At 35.7% G+C, this 23,717-nt stretch overlaps 4 protein-coding genes across 4 annotated transcripts; 2 read left to right on the forward strand and 2 right to left on the reverse strand.

Annotated features, from left to right (window-relative positions):
* Positions 1-1,760: 1,760 nt before the first annotated feature.
* On the reverse strand, positions 1,761-2,671 carry LOC108841002 (uncharacterized). Its single transcript, XM_018613794.2, has one exon. The coding sequence runs from the start codon at positions 2,517-2,519 to the stop codon at positions 1,761-1,763; it is 759 nt and encodes a 252-aa protein (XP_018469296.1). The 5' UTR covers positions 2,520-2,671.
* Positions 2,672-3,993: 1,322 nt separating this feature from the next.
* On the forward strand, positions 3,994-5,881 carry LOC108843603 (ornithine transcarbamylase, chloroplastic). Its single transcript, XM_018616832.2, has 5 exons — positions 3,994-4,237; positions 4,416-4,750; positions 4,822-4,953; positions 5,215-5,490; positions 5,573-5,881. The coding sequence occupies exons 1-5, from the start codon at positions 4,048-4,050 to the stop codon at positions 5,753-5,755; spliced, it is 1,116 nt and encodes a 371-aa protein (XP_018472334.2). The 5' UTR covers positions 3,994-4,047; the 3' UTR covers positions 5,756-5,881.
* Positions 5,882-11,906: 6,025 nt separating this feature from the next.
* LOC108843573 (glutathione S-transferase DHAR2) lies at positions 11,907-13,186 on the forward strand. The gene is made up of 3 exons (XM_018616801.2): positions 11,907-11,996; positions 12,133-12,223; positions 12,550-13,186. Exons 1-3 carry the CDS (start codon positions 11,936-11,938, stop codon positions 13,040-13,042), a joined length of 645 nt encoding a protein of 214 aa, XP_018472303.1. The 5' UTR covers positions 11,907-11,935; the 3' UTR covers positions 13,043-13,186.
* Positions 13,129-14,715, reverse strand: LOC108843572 (isoflavone reductase homolog P3). The gene is made up of 5 exons (XM_018616800.2): positions 14,477-14,715; positions 14,242-14,379; positions 13,835-14,078; positions 13,546-13,749; positions 13,129-13,418 (listed from the first exon to the last, which is right to left on the reverse strand). Exons 1-5 carry the CDS (start codon positions 14,660-14,662, stop codon positions 13,252-13,254), a joined length of 939 nt encoding a protein of 312 aa, XP_018472302.1. The 5' UTR covers positions 14,663-14,715; the 3' UTR covers positions 13,129-13,251.
* Positions 14,716-23,717: the final 9,002 nt, after the last annotated feature.

Below are 23,717 nucleotides of genomic sequence, written 5' to 3' on the forward strand. Positions count from 1 at the left end.
GGAGAAGGTAATCGATTTATGGTGTAGATGATAATTGGAGTACGTGTTCTTTTTTTCTAATATAGACACAAATGATCCAAGGGGTTAGGGGTCAAGATAGTTTGTTAAATTTGCAACCTCTATGATGTATTTAACGTGTTAGGTTTTGTGGTGACGAGATATGACTTTACTTATATAGGAACTCGCTAACTAAAGGTAGATGACACCAAAAGTTGAACACTTTAACCTCAGGTCCTCAACCGTTCTACATAGTCTATTTAGAGTTTGTAACTCAATATCGAAGTAAAATTACATTTCCTGTGACTTGCAGTCAATATGAATAGAGTTTTTTTTTGTTCTTGGTAATAACTAACTGGTTATGCTAATTGTATTTGGGTTAGATCACTATAACGATTATCAATTAGTATCCATTGATTTATGCATTCATCGATTGGCCTTTTCTTATGCTTTTAGATGTAAAAGTAGTCCTAACAAAATTTTATATAACAGATTTATTCAGAAGGAACAACCTCTGCAAAACAACAATACAAATAAAGAAATGATCTATGTTGCTAAGGGGATACATAAAAATACTCAATAATGGCACACTACCACATTGAGTTCTTTAATCAATTGTCGCATGTGGATGATGAACCTTCCGAAAAGATTGATTAATGTATAAACTTCATGTCAAAAGGCTAAAACATAACCAACTTATGTGACACTAGAAAAGCAACAATTAAAGAATCAAGAAGCTGGTAGGAATCTAAGGATAATATTAATATATATATAACATGTCTTTCGTTCTACTATCATCTTTTGTTGCCGGTTTTCTTTAAGTATTTGTTTCTTCCTGCAACAAAAATGTTAGATTCATTTAGAAAACTAATTTCAAAGTGTTTGGTAAAGGAAAGTTCATTAGCTGGTCCTTTGGAACACCCAAGTGAACATTTTTGAGAAATATTGGTGACTATTAATTGCCAATTACTCATGACAAAAGAAGTTGTCAGAGAAGAGACAGGTTCAACCTATATACACAAGTTAGAAAATATCAGGAAACAGATAAAATGAAAAAGAGAAGGTTTATTGACAATTTATAAGAATACAAGTTACATTGATTTATTCAAAATTATTGAAAAAAATCTGATTAAGTAGGTAGATATCTTGGGGTTGTTATAATAACAATACCATGGAAATTATAACCACGTTAGTTTTAGGCTTTTAGCTAGTGTTGTAAAAATCAGTTTAGACACCATATATATTGTGACAAAAAAAAGACACCATATATATATATATGTCAATCCAAACGGGAAATCAGTCATAAACAAAGCAATTTTTAAAACATGTTTTAGACAGTTTAAACTGCGTTTATGTGTCTGCTTATGCAATAATCCTCCACAAAACATATGATTATCAACTAACGATTTCTTAACATTGGTTTTAGTATAAGAAAAATATTATAACTGATCCAGTGGAATTGACATTTTTCAGCCAGCTAACTGAAACGGTAAGGAACAAGAATCGAATCACCATTGATTGGTGGCAACAACCAAACTTTTTTTCTTTGATGCGACACAAACCGTCCGATTGATATTTATTCAAATACGTTTTGTAACAAAGAAAAATCAGCTAATTTCGCTTCACCGTCACAAAACATAATCATCATCAGCAATGCAAATATAGCCAATGATTTTGCGTCTAGTTTTGAAGAGCGCTCCTAGAATACTAATCCTAAGTAGATAATATAATGTTGAGATCATCACATTTCATGCACATCTACTTTAGTACGATCCATAGCTAGAGTCAGCACCAACAAGCTCAAGTCCAGATAAAGAACTATGCTCTTGAACAAGACATCTCTTCTTCTCCATTATAAATGCTTCCACCTTCAAACGAAACTCCTCGCTGTTCAACCTCTCTATCGCCGAGTTCGCCGACTCTGTCCTTCTAAACTCCGTCGCCCGCCGGTTAACCTTCTTCTTCCTCTCAGACTTTGTCCTCCTGTACGTTCTCTTTGACTCTGTTGTAACTGCCTCCACAGCCACCTTCTCCTCGATAACCACCGGAACGATTTGCTTCTCCGCAGCCACCTCCTCAACAACCGCCGCAACGGTTTGCTTCTCCGCAGCCACCTCCTCGACCAACGCCGCAACGGTTTCCTCCTCCCTAACTACCTCCTCCACAACCGCCGGGACGGTTACGATCACGGCGGAGGAGGAGGAGGTGTACTGATCGTATAGATCCGGTTTGGAACTACTCTCTTCGTCGCGATCGCGAGATAGAAGGAAAACCAAAGCGACGAGCAAGTTTGCGGAGACGAAGACGACGGTACGATTGGTTACGATAACCGCTCCGGTTCGGTAAAACCAGTCGCCGACGGCTATTAGTGACATAGTCACTGTGGGAAACCACAAGTAAAACAGTAAAGCAACGGCGCATGTTCGTATAGTGTAACGGAAGTATCTTTGGTTGTTGTATCTCCTCATCGCTTCTGCTTTCTCCGCCTCCATGCTACGGAACTCAAACGTTGGCTTCGTCATGTTTTATTCTTATATTGTTGTTGTCTGAATTGTTTTGTTTGCAAAAGGTATAAATGCTTTTGCTCTGAGTTTGAGAAATTGAATACGATGAAGATTGAGATTATCTCCCTAGGGAATTTGAATCGGGAAGGTGAAGCGATCGATAGAATATTTTGATTTTGAGAGGGAGATACACTGACACTGATTATGATCCTATTTATATAAACAGCTTTTTAAACATATTTTTTTTCTCCACCGAGCATTTAAAATATTTTAATGCTCTTTAATTGGTTGATCTCATATTGCTTGGCTTTTTTTAAAATATATAAAATTATTAGTAGTATAATCTTGTGTGGGACATTCAACCAATATTCCAATAATGATAGCACAATTTATAAAAGTTTATTATAAGCTTTGGTGAATTCTATTATCTTTAAATTGTTGTCTCCTGTCTATGGAAACAATGATTAGCTGCCTACCATAACTAATGATTATGTCATCTCACTACAATATTTTCACTATGGAAACTTTCATGTAGATGAAGAGATTTATTTCTATATATTTTTTTCATTTGAAGATATAGTTTCCCGTAGTACATATACCGGATATATTTCACCTTAGTATTACTTAACGTGGCTATTTGTAACAGAATATTCGAATGTTACACTTGGAAAGTAGATTATGCTAATAGATACAAGGTGATTAAATGGACTTATATCCGCAGTTTAAGCATCCCATGAAACCACTTGTAATTTTTCACGTGAAAGTCACGAGCTGTCAAAGTAAAATACTACTAGAGCAACAAGCTTATCCACACCTAATAATACTAGCCTTGCTCACATTTACACGGTTCATGGGTTTCGAAAACAAAAAAAGGGTATTAGGCAAATGGTTGAGAATCGCGTGACAATGAGATGAGTCACATGCACGAGGAGAGCTTAGTTCTTACACATATGGTTTATATATTTGCAAATATCATGTTAAGGTTAATTAATACAAATCATTGCAGTTTTGATGCATACATTTTACTTCATAAAAATAGACCGAGGGAGCTAGTAGTACTATTTATTGCAGACAAAGACTGGTTAGGTGTAGCAACAGAGCTCAAAAACTGTCTGATCTTGGCGTCGTCCTGGAACAAACCATTGCATTATTTCGGACTAACAAACAATTTACGAGACAGCAAACATTTGTATTTATTTAATCCGACAGACAGAACAAATTGAATTATTCCAACTTGATCAAGAAACTAATTAGATACGGTTAGACGACATGGTCAACACACCCAATTCTTTGATTTTTTTTGCTTGTGTTAGGATTAGGAAGCATGAAAACAAGTGTACTTTGATCTAAATGGATTTTTTATTATTCTTTTTTTTTTATAGTAAAATGAAATGAAAATCATACTCTTAAGTCTAAACAAACCCAATATAGGCCTTATAGAGGCCCAATAACAAAAATAACCAGCGAATCTCCTCTGCAGCTAGAAAGGTATAGCAGAGTGTCGTCACTTAACAAGAGTCATCAACTCATCAACCTAACTAGGACAATGGCGGCTATGGCTTCTCACGTCTCGACGCCACGATCACCTGCTCTTTCCCTCTCCTCTTCATCGTCCACCACTCTTACTCGCTTCTCCGCCGTATCACTCTCTTCTCCGGCGACCTTCTCCTCCCTCCGCCTTCGTGTCTCCTGCCAAGCCTCCTCCGTCACTTCCCCCACAACTTCCGATGTGAAAGGTTCTTTCTTTTGTGTTTAATTAATTGAGACCAATCTTTCAATTTCAGTATTTAGATTATAAGCAAATGATGTTTTTATTACAGAACCATCGTTTGGTAAAACACGCAAATGTTCTTGTCCGAAAGTCAGAATCTGTCTGTAATCAAAAAAGACTTTTTTTTTAATTGCGTTCTTCAGGAAGTTGTGACCTGAAAGACTTTCTGGCCATAGATGATTTTGACACAGAGACCATCAAAAAGATCCTAGACAAGGCCTCAGAGGTCAAAGCCCTGCTCAAGTCAGGGGAGAGGAACTATCTGCCTTTCAAAGGCAAGTCCATGTCTATGATCTTCGCAAAGCCCTCCATGAGGACTCGTGTTTCCTTCGAGACTGGCTTCTTCTTGCTTGGTGGACATGCCTTGTATCTTGGTCCCGATGACATCCAGATGGGCAAGAGGGAGGAGACTCGCGACGTTGCTCGTGTTCTGTCGGGATATAATGACATCATTATGGCCCGTGTCTTTGCTCATCAGGTAGAGTGAACATTCCCCCATGTGTGTTTTAGTGTCTTGTTAACTAATCTTGGATCCAATTTCTTTTGCAGGACATTCTTGATTTGGCTAACTACTCGAGTGTACCAGTTGTCAACGGTCTGACAGATCATAACCATCCTTGTCAGATTATGGCTGATGCCCTCACAATCATTGAGCACATTGGTCAAGTCGAAGGGACAAAGGTTAGTTATACTAGTGTTCTAAAATTATAATTTATATTAATTAAATTTGCAACCAATATTAAGTTTAATCATTAGAAAAATCGGTATAGGCGTCCGCCTAATCAAATCTCCTATAAAACGTTTGTTTACCGCCTAGCGATTTCTTGAATATTAGTTATATATTTTTGTCTAGATTTCATATTGTGTAATTAGCTTATATGTAAACTCGTACAGTAAAAAGTTTTTTTTTTTTATTTACACTGACTCAAAAAAAAACTTCAGGTTGTTTATGTTGGAGATGGGAACAATATGGTTCACTCATGGTTAGAATTGGCATCAGTTATTCCTTTCCACTTCGTCTGCGCTTGCCCAAAAGGGTTTGAGCCAGACAAAGAGAGAGTTCTAAAGGCAGAACAAGCTGGTTTAAGTAAGATAGAGATCGTGCATGATGCTAAAGAAGCTGTGATAGGAGCTGATGTTGTGTACTCAGACGTATGGGCCAGTATGGGCCAAAAGGATGAAGCTGAATACCGCCGAAAAGCATTCCTAGGATTCCAGGTTTACAACATAAGTATATACAGTACATGAAATTGTCTCTTGTTAGTTTTTTTGAACATGTTTGGGTAAATATTGCTGGCAGGTGGATGAAGCTCTTATGAAGTTGGCTGGACCAAAAGCCTATTTCATGCATTGTTTGCCTGCAGAAAGAGGAGTTGAGGTGACCAATGGAGTCGTGGAAGCTCCTTATTCCATTGTCTTCCCACAGGCTGAGAATCGTATGCATGCTCAAAATGCTATAATGCTTCATTTGCTTGGCTTTTGAACCCCTTTTGTTATCTTAGTTCTCTCTCTCTCTCACGTGTTTACTGGTGTGCCATTGTGGATGGTGTAGCTGGGAATAAGAATGAGCTTCTTTTTATATAATATGACATGGTTACATATTTTTATATATTCGTTGTTATGTCTCTAGATCTGATTCATCCCATATCATAGCTTGATCATAAACTTATAACTTAGGTTCTTGGGATGGTTAGGTCTGACATCTTATATATTAAAATAGAAGTTATGACTTCTCTTGATGTGTGATTTTTTTTAAAAATGGACCTATTCCTAGAAACTCATTTTACATTAATTCACTAATCTAATATAGCTTCATTACTCGACATTATAGTTACAACAATACTCCTAAATTTTTGGCTGCTATAGAATAAATTACTTCAAATTAAATGAGCATTCCATACGAGTCTAATGTGCAAATTATTATATGTACTTAACCACTAAATATACAGCAGTAGAACCTACCATTAGAAAATTATAGTTTGGGTTTGGTCTAAACATTTTATTACATAGTTATAGCATCGGTTTGGTCTAAATCTCAACAGCATATTGAATCAATATACCTCTGACCTTCGAATGTGTTATTTTATCTTTCTGGTTTGGATAACCAGAATAAAATACTCCAGATTAGATGAGCATTATATACGAGTTAATTAATTGTTTAGAACCGTCACATATATTTTCTCTTTTTATTATATATTTGTTTTTTATTTATTTTACTTATTAAACAAATTAATATATGCATAAAACAACATATTTGAAAATTATTTTCTGTTAAATTTTTACTCAATTTTGATTCGCCGATTTTCAAAATCAAATTTCTTTTTAGAAATATTTTATATGTTCATTCATTTTAGATAATATATTATTATATATACAAAAATGTAAGATATGTCAATTTTATACATGTAATATATAGTTTCAGAATGTTAAGTCCTTCTGTCGTAGTATTATATTTTTAGCATACATATTCTGCATTAATGAAAATAAAATTTATAAATTTATCAATTTAATATAATTTTATCATATTTTGTTCAGTATAATTTTGACAATTAAGATATTGTTAAAATATTTCTCAACATATTTGTTAGAATTATTTTTAAATATATACATCTTATATATTAAAACAAAAGTCACAACCTTGATTTATGTGTGATTTTTTTAAATAAGCTTTAACTAAAAATCAGTTATAATTTATTAATTACTAAATATATGTTTAATAATATGTCACGTCTAAATAAACCATCGACTCCTAAAGATGCTGAAAAACCAATATTTGATTCCCTATTAAATATAAAATCTATTTATACCATTATCAAACCAGTTCATTTTCCCAATACGTTATCTTATTGTTATAACATAACAACTCCAAACATATAACATTATTGTGTTTGAAAAAATCATATAATCATTTAAAAATATGGTTAATGTTAAGAATATTTACTATTAATGACGAAAAACAAGACTTTTAAGTTTGTAAAATTGAAATTAAGCACCCGTCCGGTTGGGCGGGTCAAAATCTAGTGTTTACTTAAACCTGTTTCTTGCATAAGTTCAAGCATTGTTTGAACATTTTGAATTCAGTTTGGTCCAAAAGGGTAATCCAGTACATAGGGGCTAAAAAACCGGGCCTGGGCAAAAGAAAATAGAACCGAAGAACTGAACTAAACCGGGTCTGGGCAAAAGAAAACCGGGCCTGGGCAAAAGAAAATAGAACCGAAGAATTGAATTGAAACCGAATTGAAATATACAAGTCATAATTAGAACTGAATCGAGGCTCAAATATTCAAATGGTTTCTATATTTCTATATCTGAAATAACCAAATCGAAACCGGATAGAAATCCGAATGGTATTCGAATATATAAACATATTAATTATATATACATAAAACATAACTATATATATATATATATATTTGTAACTTAATTTATTAAAAGAATCCAAAATATTTTTGAAGATAACTAAATTATTATAAAATATCTGATCTACCCGTATTACCCGAAAATATTCAGATATAGTTTTATCCGAAATATTCAATTTTTTTATCTAAATTTTCTAATTATTTGACATTTTATCTTAAATAATCGACATTTTACCCGAATTATCCGAACAATCCGAACCAGAACCAAACGAAAACCAATCTTTTTCAGGTATTTTCAGTTCCTAATTTTACTATCTGAATCGAACCGAACTCGAAACTATCCGAACTGAATCGAACCGAAAATATGCCAACTAATAAATGGATCCTCTAACCCCTACCAAAATTACCCGAAATCCAAAATCTCCGAACTGAATAAATATCCAAAATGCCTAGGCCTAACCAATACATTTGGCATTGAAAAAAAGAGTGCAGTCTCCTAGATATATTCTGGAATCTTCAAGTTAAGAAGTAAATTTGTTGATATGGTTTAAATCTGGTATGATTTATTAAAAATTAAATATGTATATTTAATTATTATCTTCTAGTGTTATTTTAATTAGTTTAGTATGTTTTATTTGTTTATAATCAATTTCTATTTTTTATATTGTAGTTTATTTTTAACCAATTTTTTGCATTGTAGTTTATGTGTTACTTCTTAAAGTAAAATGAATTAATTGGATTCAGTAATATCAAAGTTAAATACAAAAACAAAATATTAATTATTTAATTCGGGAAGAAATATTAAATAAAAACTATATAAAATGTGGTGCAGAAGAAAAGTAAAATAGATTGGATTGGACCAATATCTAAGGTTTGACCATTGATCTGTGAAAATGGAAAAATCATTTTTTCAGAAAAAAAAAGAGGAAGTAAATCTTTAGTGAAGAAGGTTCGATAACGTCGGAACTTGAAACCAACTTCGTAACGACCACTTAACGTGTAACGTCATAGTTCCCATTAAATCCACACAGTAATAAGGCTAGCCTTTCTCCAGTTTCTGCCACATAGGATTTGAGAACAATTTTAGAAGTGACATGTCATTAAATGAAAAATTCTGAAAAACCAATGAAAACATTTCGTCTCTCCACGTCGTATCCTATGTGGTCTGTTTTCTTTGCTTTCTCTCTCCGTCGATGCAATCTCTCTGGGTGCCGTCGATGGTATCTCCTCCGTCCATTCAATCTCTCCGTCGATGCGATCTCTCTGTCGATGGTATCTCCTCCGTCGACGATCTCATGCCCCGACCGCCGCGTTTCTCTGTCAAACAGATCGAGTCGACCCTAGAGCCGAATTGAGAGATGGGTACCACCGTCTTTCTCACCATAAATAGAGATCGAGTGGAGCCAATAGTTGAATTGCGAGCTGGGTTTTAGTTTGGTTATGTCTCTGAGTTGCTGGGATAAGATAGTCGATTGATGAATAATAGTTGTAAGAGGATCAGATACGAAGTTGCGGTCAGATAGATTCTTAACCTCTTTAGTTGCGGTCGATAGTCAGATGGACGCCTTCGTATCTGGTCGAAATCAGGATTGTTATCTGACTAACAGGGAGATCTTGATCATGATATTGGTTCGTCGAATCTGCTTTGTACTGAGAAGGTTATATACTTATTCTTTCCTCTGCTTACTATTGATAAGGTTATATCTATCTTCATATCGAAGTTGATTCTTTTCTGTTTAGGTTCTTCCAGGCCGTTCAATTATTAACATCCTCTTGGAGTATATTACAGGTGATGAACTGTTAGTTAAAATTGTCCAACCACAAGATCAGTTTCTCATATTTGCTTCAGACAGACCATGGGAACATCTGACCTACAAAGAAGTTGTTGACATCGTTCAGAACCATTCACGGAATGTGTGCGTTAGACCCATTTTCCCCAAGTAAACATTACAGAACCAAATATTGAGTCTAACATATGATGTGAATGAACACAAGGGATAGATGTAGACTGGTGAAGATGGCCCTGCGAGCTGCAGCAAAAAAGAGAGAAATGATATCTACTGATGTGAAGAAGATAGAGAGAGGCGTGAGAAGGCATTTCCATGATGACATCATTGTGGTAGTCATCTTACTTGGTACCAATGTTGTGAGCTCTGCCAAAGGACCCTCCCTTTCTATGGTAGTCACTGTGGCAGTCATCTTCCTTGATACTTCCTCTTTTTAGATTCCCATCTTTTGTAGCTACGTATATGCAATCTGTCACTCTTTGTAGGTATAAGACAGAATGATATAATTGTAAATGACTTTCGGAACTTTCCAGTGTAGGTCCTGTTACAATTGCTGATCATATTTCTGTAAAGACCATGGTATCCTTTATTGATTTTGTAATATACTAAACAACAAAAAGATCATGGCTTATATGTTTTAGCTCTTCTGGAAGAGCAGCTAGCTCCGTAGCATTGTTTGCTTAATAAAGTATGTTTCTCTCATGATCTATTTAAGTTTTGAAACCACAGCCATGTCGGTTCCTTAAAAGTTTTATGATTTTAAAATAGACAGTATAGAAAAGAAATACATAAGTTAATAAAATGTGTTGCATTATGTATTAATATAGATTAAAGCAAATGTTTGCATAAAAACCTACATGATAATTGTGCCTAATCGAATTTTACACAAAATTCATATAATCAATTAGTCGAACAACGCATTCATCACCTACCTCAATTTGAGAGAGCAGTATCTCATAACCATGGTATTCCCTTACACTCATCTTTAGAAAAAAACAGCCTGTCGTCTTACGTCTCTTGCGCATGTGGGAAGCAAGGAATTTCAAACTCAATGGATCTCTCATGAGTCTTTGATATGCAACAATTATATTCAAAAGACAATAATTAGAGTTGCAAGGTATGCTCTCTCTTACATCATATTTACATTAGTATTTAAAAAACGTATTTAGCTTTCTGAGTATTATTTATCTATCAACAGGTTCAGAGAAGAATTAATAGTTGAACATGGTGATAGAACAACAACGTTCGTCTTATTTGACCGGGATGTAAAAAGATTACACACACCACAACTGAAGAAATAACTGTATCAGAGGTTAGTTCTTATATATTATAATTAACAATTCATTATTCATTCATTCACATATTTACTTGATCCATATATGATTGTGTCACTACAGGAAAAATAAGAAGGTAACAACCACTCGAATCAACATAATTGGAAAGACAATGGACTTTCCAAGTCAAGACTGCGGAGTACAACTTCCAAGCTTCTTTCCAAATTTTTACGGTGACCCAAATTACCAAAGAAAATTCATTCATTCAACCAAAAGATGATACCATGAAAGCAAAGATAATATTTTGCCTAAACTCATCTTTCACAATATATAATGACAGTAATATTAATTTGATATTTTTAAAAACTATAGGATATAACAACCAAAGAAAATGAACCAGAGATGGATCAGGGATGGTAACATCAAAACAGAAGATAGAGAAGCTCTTCCTATTTTCCAGACTTCAAGTTTTGGTTGTGAAACTGGGCAGGAAGGAAAATACGAAACAAAAGATTAAGATGCACAGAAGCAAGCTACGGATGATGTTATAATGATAATGAGACCAATAAGAGACGGATCATTTGGCCATCGCTTAAGAACTTATATCTATATCATGGTCATATGTTGAAACACATCTCTATCTCTTTTGTTTTGGCTTTTTCTTTTAAAAAAAAATATTTTGGAATTATACATTATCATTATTAATAATTTTCTGAGTTTCTATTAATATTTATTAGAAAATGATTTTAACGTTATATGACATTGAATTTTGGTATTTAAATTTCTCACAAAGAAAAAGAAAAACCTTTTTCACTTATACAGTACTTTTGATCTACGCAACCTATTTTTTTGTATACTAACCAAGCAAATATTAAACATGATAAAAAATCAACGTAAATTACATTAATATGACGGTGAAAATCAAACAAAATTATATGTGTAGCCATTAGGCCCTTTTTATTATTGGCTCGGTTCAAGTCCCAAACTATATTTCATCCTAGATGTCACCCAGTAATTAATCGGAAGTACGAAAATATTTGACAAGTATAATTAGTTTGATATAGGCTATTTGTATATCAAACCAAGCACATGCAAAAACCAAAGAATTGCATAAAACTGAAACATTTTAACAAAAAGAATCAGCATGATAAAAATCCCGCAGCGTAGCGCGGGTAATTACCTAGTTTCTTTTTAATTAAATCAGTCGTAAACTTTGATTTCTTGTGATATCTGAAGATCGTCGATGGCGGCTCTCGAGATCTGCGTGAAGGCTGCTGATGGTGCTCCTGATGTTCTCGGTGACTGTATGTCTCTCCCCTCCTCTCTCAGAGATCATCGATCTTTGTTTTGTTTTTGTTTTGTATTACATCAAGCTTTGATCTCAGAAACTAGGGTTTTGAAATGTGATCAACGAATGAGTTTGATTTTTTTTTGTTCCAGGCCCGTTCAGCCAACGTGTTCTTCTGACCCTCGAAGAGAAAAAACTTCCTTACAAGATCCATCTGATTAACGTCTCTGACAAACCCCAGTGGTTAGTTTCTGTGAAACCTATGATTAATTTATCCATATAATGAAGTCATGAAGATGAGTTAGCAGATCTATCGAGTTGTTTCTTAGGGAACAAGATTCTGTAATGATGACCATGACCTGTGGCATAGTGAGATGATGTCATGAAAAATTCTCATTATCCCCAAATTTTAAATAGCTATTATACTTTATGGCCTTAAAATTATCAAAAAATATTAAGATTATAATCTAAAAATGTTTTATGAATGGTAGATTTTCTCTATATTGTGTGACATTTTATGAAAATCCTTTATAAAAAAAATTATTGTGTGACATTTTGTACTTTTATAGGTTTTTAGACATTAGTCCGGAAGGCAAAGTTCCGGTGATAAAGCTTGACGGCAAATGGGTTGTTGATTCAGACGTCATCGTCGGGATCATCGAGGAGAAATATCCAGAGCCTTCTCTAAAGACTCCTCCTGAGTTCACCTCTGTTGGATCAAAAATCTTTGGTGCTTTTGTGACTTTCTTGACAAGCAAAGACCCCAACGCCGGTTCCGACAAGGCTTTGGTTAACGAGTTAGAAACCCTGGAGAATCACCTTAAGTCACATCCTGGTCCTTTTGTAGCTGGAGAGAAACTCACTGGGGCTGATCTGAGTTTAGCACCAAAGCTTTACCATCTTGAGATCGCTCTTGGTCATTACAAGAAATGGTCAGTCCCTGAGAGTTTGACCCATGTTCGTAGCTACGCCAACGCTTTGTTCTCTAGAGAGTCCTTCGAGAAAACCAAAGCTAGGAAGGAGTTTGTGGTCGCGGGTTGGGCATCTAAGGTGAACAAGTGATGCGTGGATGGATCCATGCTTACAAGTACTATTACTATTCAGAAAATAATAAAATGAGCGAATAATCTTGTATTATCAAGCAATAATGATGCAATAAACAATCATATATTATGTCTTATTCAATTTAGTACTATTACAGACCAATGGTCATTAATCTCTCATTTTACAAAAGTAAATGCTTGCTACCAAGGTGAAGAGGGTCTCTTTTCTCACACAAACTGGTTGAGATACTCATCGACACTTGTGTACTTGACATCAGGATAAAGCTGAGAAGCTTCCACTCCAAAGGAAGGCTCTATTGTGAACCAGGTTTGATCTCCTTTCACAAATATGGCATGATTCAAAGCCAAAAGAAGATCTAGAGGATGGGGAGACTCTGCAGCAACGTTAGAAAAGCATATTAGTAAAAAAAAATATAAAAAAAAGTTAGAAAAGTATTAGCAAAACATGTGATCTTTTATTGTCGTCAAGAAAAAGTTATATGCATATTGTATTAAACTCACGTGGGATTTTCTTGAGGAGTTCTTCCTCTGAAACGTAAGTCTTCTCAAGAGTTTTACCAATCTTGCTCTCCCACAAGGCAACGACGTCGTTCTGTGAGACAATATTCTTTGGAGGGTTGATGTAGACAGTCTTGTTGAGAGTCCTTGGATCATCAACGGCTCTCATGGTGTATGCAGCAATGTCTTCTTCTTTGTTTAGAATAGCTGCATTTTCATTTCAAAACAAATTAGATTATAATTTCTCTCTTTCAATCATGTTTAATGTCAAAAACCAATGGTCATTAATTACCTTTAGCGTTACCATCACCATAGATGGTGACTTTGTCTCTAGGAGGAGAAGTGAGTCTGGTTTCACACTGAGCAAGTGTAGCTAAGAAATAGCCATCAAAGCAATTGTTTATAACGTACGTGTACGGTACACCTTCAGCTTCAACAGCACGACGGACCTCAGTCTTCATTGCAAACTCAGACTTCGCTGGTCCAGTCGCCAACGTCCGGTCCACATCGTTTCCAAACTCAGACGGTAAGAATCTCTGTAAAAAAATTTAAGTAAATAAACATTCTGTTATTATATTTTATATTCCGGACTTTAGTCTCATAAAAAAATTCGATTTAAAGAATAACACTTCAGGAATTATTACTGGTTCTTAACTTCTTATATCACTTTTTCAATCTTGAGATAAAGAAAACACTGACCTTAATATGCTTGCCAGATTCTTTAATAGCAGAGATGATATTGAGCTGGTTCATGAGTTGAGAGAGACCAACGGTTGAGATGACTACATCAACGTGTTGAATGGCCTTCACTAAGCTCTCCTTGTCGCTTAAATCTCCCTGCGTATGATTGAATAATTAGTATATAATATATCATGGATATGCTCATTTTTCATATATTATATTAAAGAGAAGAAGAATCCTGTTTTTTATGTACATTTAGTATTGTGACGCCAAGATCTTTGAAATTTTGGACCATTTTGCCCTTGGCTGGATCGGATAGAGAGGCTTCTCTAACGAGAGCGAATGTTTGGTGGCCGGATTTGGCGCTGCCTTCTACGATGAACTTCCCGATGTAACCGGTTCCTCCGATCACCAGAATCTTGCTTTTCTCCGTCGCCATTGCTTTTGTGTTGTGTTTTTGTTTGTTTTAGTAAAATAGTTTTTGAATTGTTTGGAGCCGTCGGATGAATGTATTATTATATAGGAACCGTGACCGTGTGAGTATGTGAATTTACGCAAATAACCTTTTGTCTGAAGAGTCTCTGATTTTGACTTTTATTAGTCTCTCTGGCTGATTTTTCTCTCATCCGATTCAAACGTCACGCCATGTGATAGATTTTTTTTAACCTAGTTTTCTTTATGGATAGTATTTTGCTTATTCATTTAATACCAAAAAAAATTGCTAGTGATTTCTATTTCTGATGCAGTACTAATTCGCTTAATTTTTTTTTTAAATTACTCCTTTCTAGAACACCAAGGTCAAAAAAGCATTGCCATAAATTTCCACGTATTGGTGGTCAAAACTTCCAGATGATAACAAGAGTCAAAAGACTCTTTTGATGGTACAAATCAAGATATGACATGTGCATCAAGGAAAGCCACCTAGAATTTTTTTAAAACATACTTCACGTTTTAAACATTCAATGGGGCTGCGATTCGTTGTGCTCTTTTTTTTTTTTGAAATTCATCTCCAAATTTAGTCAAGTAAGACCTTTGAGATTCACCTAGTCTCTTTGATGAGTGCTAGTGCTGATCTTGCGGTTGAGAGAGCATTCCTGCATCTTTCCTTTTCTTGAGAGGTTAGTCATCTCCCGTGTTGAAGTCGGTTTAGTGCTCCTTCTTTCGAAGCAAGGTGTTAATTGTTAAGCTCACCATTTATAGCACTGGCTTAGCCTTTTGCGCGTTTACGAACCATTCAATGTTCGTGGGTTTAAAGAAAGCTGATTTCAAATCTGCTCTCCTACAAATCTCAATTTTTGGAAGTCTTAAGGACTGGATTTCTTTTGTTAAAGAAGTGGTGGCTGACTGTGTTTTGTCTACAGCTTCAAACAACGGTTCTAGATTTATGAACTTGTTTTCAGATTCTTTCGACATTGTCTCGTTTTTACCTCAAAGAATTTGGTTCACTGCTGTATAATTCCTCTAATTCTATCAAGTTGATTTATCTTCTATGTAGCGTCCTCTATGGAGTGTAACCAATTTTAATTTCATGAATTTGTTGTGACAAAAAAAAAACTCTACACTCCATTTCCTTGAACAAATGGAAACTGGTCAAATGGATTCCATATAATTTACATGGTCAAGTGTTCTAATATGTCTTTGTCTATACAAGTAAACCCCAACCATGTCTCCAGTGCTTCAAGGCAGTGTCCGGCTCCCACTCACTAGACTCTGCAAGTAACCCTCTCAAGCGGTTTCCTCTTCACCCTAGGCACATAAAATAGTTTGTAAACTGTGTGTGTTATTCATGTACATGGTAAAGTATATATACATATCGTAGAGTCTCGTAACCCTAATATAGATAAATACAAGACATTATTTATCATTATCTCTAAGATGTATCCTTATCTCCTATACCCTCCCTCAAGTTGGAAGTGAGATCATGAATTTCCAACTTGGAAAGAAGATATGTAAAAGTAGTAGAAGGTAAAGCTTTGGTTAAGAGATCGGCTGGTTGTTCTTTAGTAGAAATGTGTTGTGTAGCAATAAGCTTGGCTTCAACGGCGTCACGAACTGCATGGCAATCAGACTCGACATGTTTTGTGCGCTCATGGAAAACAGGATTGGCGGCGATGTAGATAGCGGCCTTACTGTCACAGTAGAGATTCATAGGTTGAGGATGATTAACGCCAAACGCCGTAAGAAGTTGCTTAACCCATTTCAGTTCCTTTAAGGTGAAAGCCATAGCCCGGTACTCGGCTTCCGCAGATGACATAGAGACTGTATCCTGCTTCTTGGCTTTCCAGCAAATCGGAGATTGTCCAAGCATGACGATGTAGGCACTAAGAGAGCGTCGAGAGATAGGGCAAGTGTTCCAATCTGAGTCGCAAAACGCGTTAACTTGAAGATCAGAATCTGCACGGAGAAAAATTCCCTGAGAAGGAGTTCCCTTGATGTAACGAACAGTACGTAATGCCGCATTCCAGTGATCTTCCCGTGGCTTCTGCATACACTGAGATAGAACATGAACTGCGTAGGCAAGTTCAGGACGTGTAAACGTCAAGTAGATGAGGCGACCAATCAGTCGTCGATATGGGCCTGGTTCAGCAAGTAAAGGAGACTTGGAGAGAAGGAGCTTGTGGTTTAGCTCTATGGGAACAGAAGACGGTTTTGCACCAAGAAGGCCTGTTTCAGTCACAACGTCCAAAGCATATTTGCGTTGAGAGAGAAAGATGCCCTCTTCATTGCGTGCTACTTCAATACCGAGAAAGTATTTCAGTTTGCCCATGTCCTTCATATGAAAACACTTGGACAAGTAGTTCTTAAACCGCTGCATAGTAGACAAGTCATTGCTGGCTATAATAAAATCGTCAACATATATAAGAATATGTAAGCACACCGGCCCTTGTATTAATGAAAAATGGGAGTAATCAGCTCTACTCTGTTTGAACCCGTAAGACTTCAAGGCAGTACTCAGTTTAGCAAACCAACACCTTGGAGACTGTTTAAGACCATAGATAGATTTTCGGAGACGGCAAACCTTTGTAGGATCAGGATTTTCAAAACCAGGTGGGATTTTCATATACACTTCTTCCTTCAAATCACCATGCAAGAAGGCATTATGAACATCCATTTGATGGATTTCCCATTTTCGAGCAGCTGCAACCTGAAGTAAAGACCGAACAGAGGTTGGTTTTGCCACTGGAGCAAAGGTATCGGTATAATCAAGGCCTTCTCTTTGTCGATTCCCGCAAGCAACCAAGCGAGACTTCTTGCGAAGTTCATTGCCGTATTCGTCAAACTTGGTTTTGTAGATCCATTGACAGGTAATCGCCTTTTTGCCAGGCGGTAATGTAGTAATATCCCAAGTGTGATTGGCTTCAAGAGCTGTATACTCGTCGGTCATCGAGTCATTCCAAACATCATCAAGGCAAGCTTCTCTGTAGTTCTTAGGATCAGAACAAGACGTAAGAGCAGCTAAGAAATTCATGTGAGCAGCAGAGAAACGAGCCTTAGATAGATAATTGCTGATAGGGTAAGGCGTACCTGAGACCGAAGTAGAGAGACCAGTGAGAGGAGTCGGTGCAACGAGAGAGACGATGGGGGGTGTACTTATTTGTGATGCATTAACCACATAATCCTTGAGTAGGACCGACGGTGTGCTTCTACGATGACCACGGCCCAGAATTTCAGGAAGACCAGGCGACGGAGGAGAGTCGGTAGAAGGTGTCGTAGCAGTAGTAGGGATCAGATCAGAGGTAGGGATCGGATCAGTAGTGGTAGGAGTATTAGGTAAGGAAGAGGTAAGCGGTGTAGGAGCAGACTGCTCTGTAGATGTAGAAACAGAGAGTGAAGGAGTCGTATTGTTGACTGGTACTGGGAGAATTGAAGAGGTTGTAGTATCTGATGAAGGGAGAAGCGGCAAAGGTGGAGCAGTCGTAGGCATATTAGTGTCTGGGAACAGCCAATCATCGATAGCAGCATCAGGTTGAAAGATAGGTGGAGTAACATACTCTGTATCAGGCAGTCCAGGAAATTGATCCTCAAGAAACACAACATCTCTACTTGAAAAGAAATCATTTCGGTCAATGTCGTAAAGCTTCCAAGCCTTTTTGCCATAAGGATAGCCAACAAACAAGCATCGTCTACTGCGATCACTGAATTTGTCTCGATCTCGTGGTCGTCTATGTGCGTAACAGAGGCATCCAAACACGCGGAGAGAGTCAAAAGAAGGTTTAGAGCCGTGTAAGAGCTCATAAGGCGTGCGACCATCGAGAACAACAGAAGGAGTTCTATTGATAAGATGTGCAGCAGTAAGAATACTTTCTCCCCAAAATGTGACAGGTAGTTTTGCTTGAAAGAGAAGAGCGCGAGCAATGTTGAGAATGTGCCTGTGTTTTCGTTCTACTCTAGCGTTTTGCTGTGGTGTATCCACACAGGATGTCTGATGGTGAATCCCATGTTGCCGGAAGAAGGTTTTGAGAACTATGAACTCGGTACCATTGTCAGATCTGATTGTTTTTACTTGTTTCCCAAACTGTTTTTCACTCATGGCACAGAAGTTTTGAATCAAATTCTTAACTTCCGATTTCTCTAACATCAAATAGGTCCAAATTGCTCTTGAGAAATCGTCAACAATGGTGAGAAAATAAGCAGCGCCACAGGATGAGGGAGTTCGATATGGTCCCCATACGTCGCAATGAATTAAAGAAAAAGGCTCCAAGGCTTTATTAGAACTAGTAGGAAAAACTGATCGTGTTTGTTTAGCACGAAAACAAATGTCACATGAATGTGAATCAGTAAAATCAACTTTTAAAGTAGAAAACACAGGCAATGTAGAAAGCACTTTGTAGGATGGATGACCGAGTCGTCGATGCCATAGGACTGAAGGAGAAATACTCTTCGCAGACGTCTGATTAGCACTTGCAACTTTAACACCTTTGAAGTAGTACACCCCCTCTCGTTCTTCACCGGCTCCAATCAGGGTCCTCGTAAAACGGTCCTGTAGGACACAAAGAGTGTCAGTAAAAATAGCAATGCAGCCGGTCTGCTTCAAAAGTCGTGAAACCGAAATCAAGGTGCAATTGAAATTTGGTACGTAAAGAACATTAAGTAGAATGTAATCTTTCGTAAGACGTAAACGTCCTATCTTAGTAGCACGAGAAGCAGAACCATCCGGGAAAGTAACTGCGGATGGTAAGATATCGATGGTATCATGTAACAGGGACAAGTCGCCTGTCATATGATGAGACGCACCGGTATCTATAATAATATCAGAGAGTTCGGTTTTACCAGACAAACGATCAGTAGATAGCTGAGATTGTTGTGACTGAAGCAAACCGATGAGAGCTGCAATTTGATCTGACGTAGAAGAGGATGATGGAGCATTCACGGAGGCAGAAGCAGCGTTAGAACGACCTCGTCCTCGTCCTCCATTGGTAGGATAACGACCACCACGACCTCTGCTTCCCGAGTTGGTCCGAGAACCACGTTGTTGTTGTTGCTCCAAGAACCACTCAGGATAGCCATGTAGTAGAAAACATTCTGAAGCTTCATGTCCTGTTCGTTTGCAGTGGGTGCAAGTCCGGTTAGGATCACGGCTTCGAGTGACTGCAGCATTGACTGTAGAAGATGATAACTCAGTCTGAACAAAGAAGCCAATGGCGTCTTGTTTAGTATCAGTGGAACGCATATTGTTGATGTTTTGCTCGGCACGGATGACTCGAGAGTAGACGATGTTCAAGTCAGGTAGAGGTTCTTCATCAATAATTTGAGATCGAATGCCACTGAATCTGACCTCATCGAGACCGAACAAAAACTTGTGAATTTTCGCATCTTCACGTTCTTTTTCAAGTCCCGCAGACGCAGCACAGATACAGGAAACCGAAGGTTTGAAATTCTGCATCTCTTCCCAAAGCTTAGAGAGACGTCCGAAGTATTCAAGGACAGATTTGCCGTTCTGTTTACAGTTAGTAATCTCATCTTCCAAAAGATGTTTGCGGACACCATTCTTCACAGAGAATCGTTGCTTAAGTGATTCCCAAAGTTTAGACGCATCTGAAATATGAGTGACGGTAGAACGGACTTGAGGATCTATCGAAGTGCGTATCCAACCGACAATCATGGAGTTGGTAGAGGTCCAGCGGGCGAGATCAGGATTTGTTGTTGGTTTGATAATCGTACCATCAAGAAAGCCGATCTTTTGTTTAGCTTGAAGAGAGTTCCAAAGCTCGGTAGCCCACTCGGAGTAGTTATCACCTTTAAGAAGCACAGGCGTGATTAGGGCACCCGGGTTATCAGAGGGATGGAGATTGTAGTGCGGTGGTATGGCCGTAGTAGCAGTAGAAGTAAGATCTGAACTGTCTGCCATGATGTGATGAACAGAACAAGATCGTTGTTGTAGTAGTAGTATTAGGCGAAAAGTAGAGAAAATAGGAAGAAAAATTTATCAGAAACGTTGTTAGGCTCTGATACCATAAAATAGTTTGTAAACTGTGTGTGTTATTCATGTACATGGTAAAGTATATATACATATCGTAGAGTCTCGTAACCCTAATATAGATAAATACAAGACATTATTTATCATTATCTCTAAGATGTATCCTTATCTCCTATAGCACATTAGAAACTTAGGTCTGCTCTATGTTATTTTCTCAATCTCAATCGATTATTGAGTTGCATATTGACATGGTCCTATAAAGGCATACAACGGTAAATACAATAAAATACACATGATTGTGTATTCATTATAAACGTTCCTAAACGTATTAGCTTTCTCCTCTATCACTCCGTTGCCGTCGCAGTCATCTAATTTTTTTTTCGTTTCGCCACATTCGCAGGCGGACTAATAGTTTCATCATTCTTCCTCGATTCTTCAAATCTCAAACTCATAAATTCCTGGATCATTATTTTACACTGAAGTGTCTAGGTTTCTAACTTATCTTCTGTTTTTTTTTCCTTAGTTGTTTTATAAAAAGGCAACTGAGACATAGATGAAGTAGCTGCAATGGCCGCAACATTTCTAGCGACGTTGCTACATGAACTTCGCTGTAAAATGTTAAAATGGGCTAGTTGCTTTTTTAAAATGCTAGTCGAATAATTACCAATATTCTCCATCCAAAAAAACATTTAACTTAAAAAACAGTTAACTTGGACTAAAACATTTCTCTAAATAACCAAATGAATTGGACAACTATATCGTCATTTTCATTAGACATGAATTTCTTTTTGGGTCGACATGAGGTATTTAAAACAGAAAATAGATTAGATTTGGAATATAAAAATTTTATCACAAAACGAAACGATAATATCGCTTATGTCCTAATTATTCTTTTGCATCAAAGTTTTGGTGGTTCTTGTAAAAATGCTTGTCATATACAGGTGGGTCTCTTCCACTACATCACACCTCTCCTATATATTAAAAGATAATCATTACAACATTTGGTGTAGCCATGCGTCATCACCACAATGTTTTTTAGAATTTTTAGAGAAATAAATTGGTCCATATGAATACATATTAAGCTTTTATTAAACTAATAATAAATTAATTATTAATGTTCTTAATTATTTCCTTAAATAAAATTACAGAATTTCCTAATATATCTAAAGTATATATATGACAATTAATAATTTTGAATAATAAAAATTTGATAAAAATTAGAATAGAGAATCCTTTCTCATTTTTTAAAAATTACATTAAAATAAATTAATAATAAAAATTTAGATTTTTTCGTATTTATTATATTTTGAATCTTTAAAAATGACTATAAATTACTAAAACTGTTAAAAATCTCACATTGAAATTTTTGTGACCATGGTTTAAAATTTTGTTACAAGATACAAATGATTACAAACTCATATAAGTAGGAAGTTTTATTTAATAAATATTAAGATTAATATATATATATATAAATAAAACTATATATCATACAAATACATAAATATTTAATTTTGAAGCTTTGAACAATCTTTTTTATTCAATCCTTGATCAAATATTGACAACTTAATATTAATACTAAAATTTGCATCGAATATTTTTTGAAAATATAAATTACTAAATTTATTAAACATCCCACAATTAAAATTTTGTTATTAGTAATTTAAAATATTTGTTATAAAAAGATACAAATGATCAAAAACAATATGAATAAAACATTAGTTAATAGATATCAATAATAAAAATATAAACATCATTTAAATTTAATTATTTACCGTATAAAATAGAAATATTTTAAACATCATTTAAATTTAATTATTTACCGTATAAAATAGAAATATTTTTGGATTAATAAAATTTATTTAGGTATTCGCACCAATTTAATTATATATATAATAGTGATTGAATTTTTAACTATTTAATATTTATTATTTTATAATATGTAAAAAAACATATAATATGTAAAAATAATATATATATAAAGTTCATTCCGCATAAGGCGCGGATCATAAGCCTAGTAAAGTTATTAGATTCAAGGTTGAGGAGAATACATTTATGTATATCTTTTTGAATTGGTGAAAATTGTAAATGAATATGCTTTTTAGCAGAAAAAAGATCCACCAACTCTGGTTATGGAGATGTTGAGGACATATCGAATCCTTTATATGTTCGATTTTAAGCATATATGGAATTTTTCATTATTAGAAGATGCTGATAATAGAATTTAAACAATCATATCTTGATATCTTGTAATATATGCCGGATAGCTATAATTAATGGTAAATTTACGCAATTTTTTTTAGTCGACTGCCCATAGAGCTTAGATCAAGTGGTGTCCAAACGAGTCGATCCTATGAGAGCATCTCTGTCTGTCCGGGTCTGATGTACATGGAAAAAAAAATAGTCTCTGGTTCTAGTCTCTTTTGTCAAAGCATTCGTACGACCATTCTTACTGCGAAGAATATGAAGCAGGCTCACATCCTCGTAGTCAGAGACATGGTAAATTTACGCAATTTATATGTCTGCTATTTCACTTATTCTCCTACAAAATATTAGTCAGAGACGATGCTCAAATAATGATGGCTTATCATTATTTAATTATAAGCATTTTTGGACAGACGATTAAGATTTGCAGGATATAAAATATTGGCATATATAGTATTACCATTTTCTTTTGATTGGCCAGTCGTCTCCATGTTAAACCTGTAATATAATGTCATGGATATATATTATACGTCCACCATGACTGTCACTAATATAAAGCTTAAATCTATCATTCACAACACGAATTACATATAATATAGATGGCTTACGTTATCATATCGAGAACTGTGAAATAATAGATTAGATGTATATAAGAAAACAAGTAGTGGCGTATTTATATTTACATAGCATCGTGATAATTTCTTTTTGTCTATAATAAGCACATTAGGCCAAGTTGTTCAACTTACCAACTTCAACCCTACGTTTTAAACTGGTTGTCGATATGATCACTCGGTTCAATGATTTTGCTTAAACATGGCAAGCTTATAACATCATCATATTAGTATTCTTTTGCAATTAAAAGCATAATATATAT

The sequence above is a fragment of the Raphanus sativus genome, chromosome 2, assembly GCF_000801105.2.
Source record: "Raphanus sativus cultivar WK10039 chromosome 2, ASM80110v3, whole genome shotgun sequence".
In the NCBI taxonomy this organism is placed as follows: domain Eukaryota; kingdom Viridiplantae; phylum Streptophyta; class Magnoliopsida; order Brassicales; family Brassicaceae; genus Raphanus; species Raphanus sativus.

What these genes read in the sequence shown, in the direction of transcription:
- LOC108843603 (XM_018616832.2), top strand. Translation starts at nt 4,048, where the DNA reads ATGGCGGCTATGGCTTCTCACGTCTCGACGCCACGATCACCTGCTCTT. An exon ending in CCCGTGTCTTTGCTCATCAG is followed by an intron (nt 4,751 to 4,821) that starts GTAGAGTGAACA and finishes TTTCTTTTGCAG; the next exon opens with GACATTCTTGATTTGGCTAA. An exon ending in GTCAAGTCGAAGGGACAAAG is followed by an intron (nt 4,954 to 5,214) that starts GTTAGTTATACT and finishes AAAAAACTTCAG; the next exon opens with GTTGTTTATGTTGGAGATGG.
- LOC108843573 (XM_018616801.2), top strand. Translation starts at nt 11,936, where the DNA reads ATGGCGGCTCTCGAGATCTGCGTGAAGGCTGCTGATGGTGCTCCTGAT. An exon ending in TCCTGATGTTCTCGGTGACT is followed by an intron (nt 11,997 to 12,132) that starts GTATGTCTCTCC and finishes TTTTTGTTCCAG; the next exon opens with GCCCGTTCAGCCAACGTGTT. An exon ending in GTCTCTGACAAACCCCAGTG is followed by an intron (nt 12,224 to 12,549) that starts GTTAGTTTCTGT and finishes GTACTTTTATAG; the next exon opens with GTTTTTAGACATTAGTCCGG.
- LOC108843572 (XM_018616800.2), bottom strand. Translation starts at nt 14,662, where the DNA reads ATGGCGACGGAGAAAAGCAAGATTCTGGTGATCGGAGGAACCGGTTAC. An exon ending in TGGTGATGGTAACGCTAAAG is followed by an intron (nt 13,750 to 13,834) that starts GTAATTAATGAC and finishes ATGAAAATGCAG; the next exon opens with CTATTCTAAACAAAGAAGAA. An exon ending in ACTCCTCAAGAAAATCCCAC is followed by an intron (nt 13,419 to 13,545) that starts GTGAGTTTAATA and finishes ACGTTGCTGCAG; the next exon opens with AGTCTCCCCATCCTCTAGAT.
- LOC108841002 (XM_018613794.2), bottom strand. Translation starts at nt 2,519, where the DNA reads ATGACGAAGCCAACGTTTGAGTTCCGTAGCATGGAGGCGGAGAAAGCA.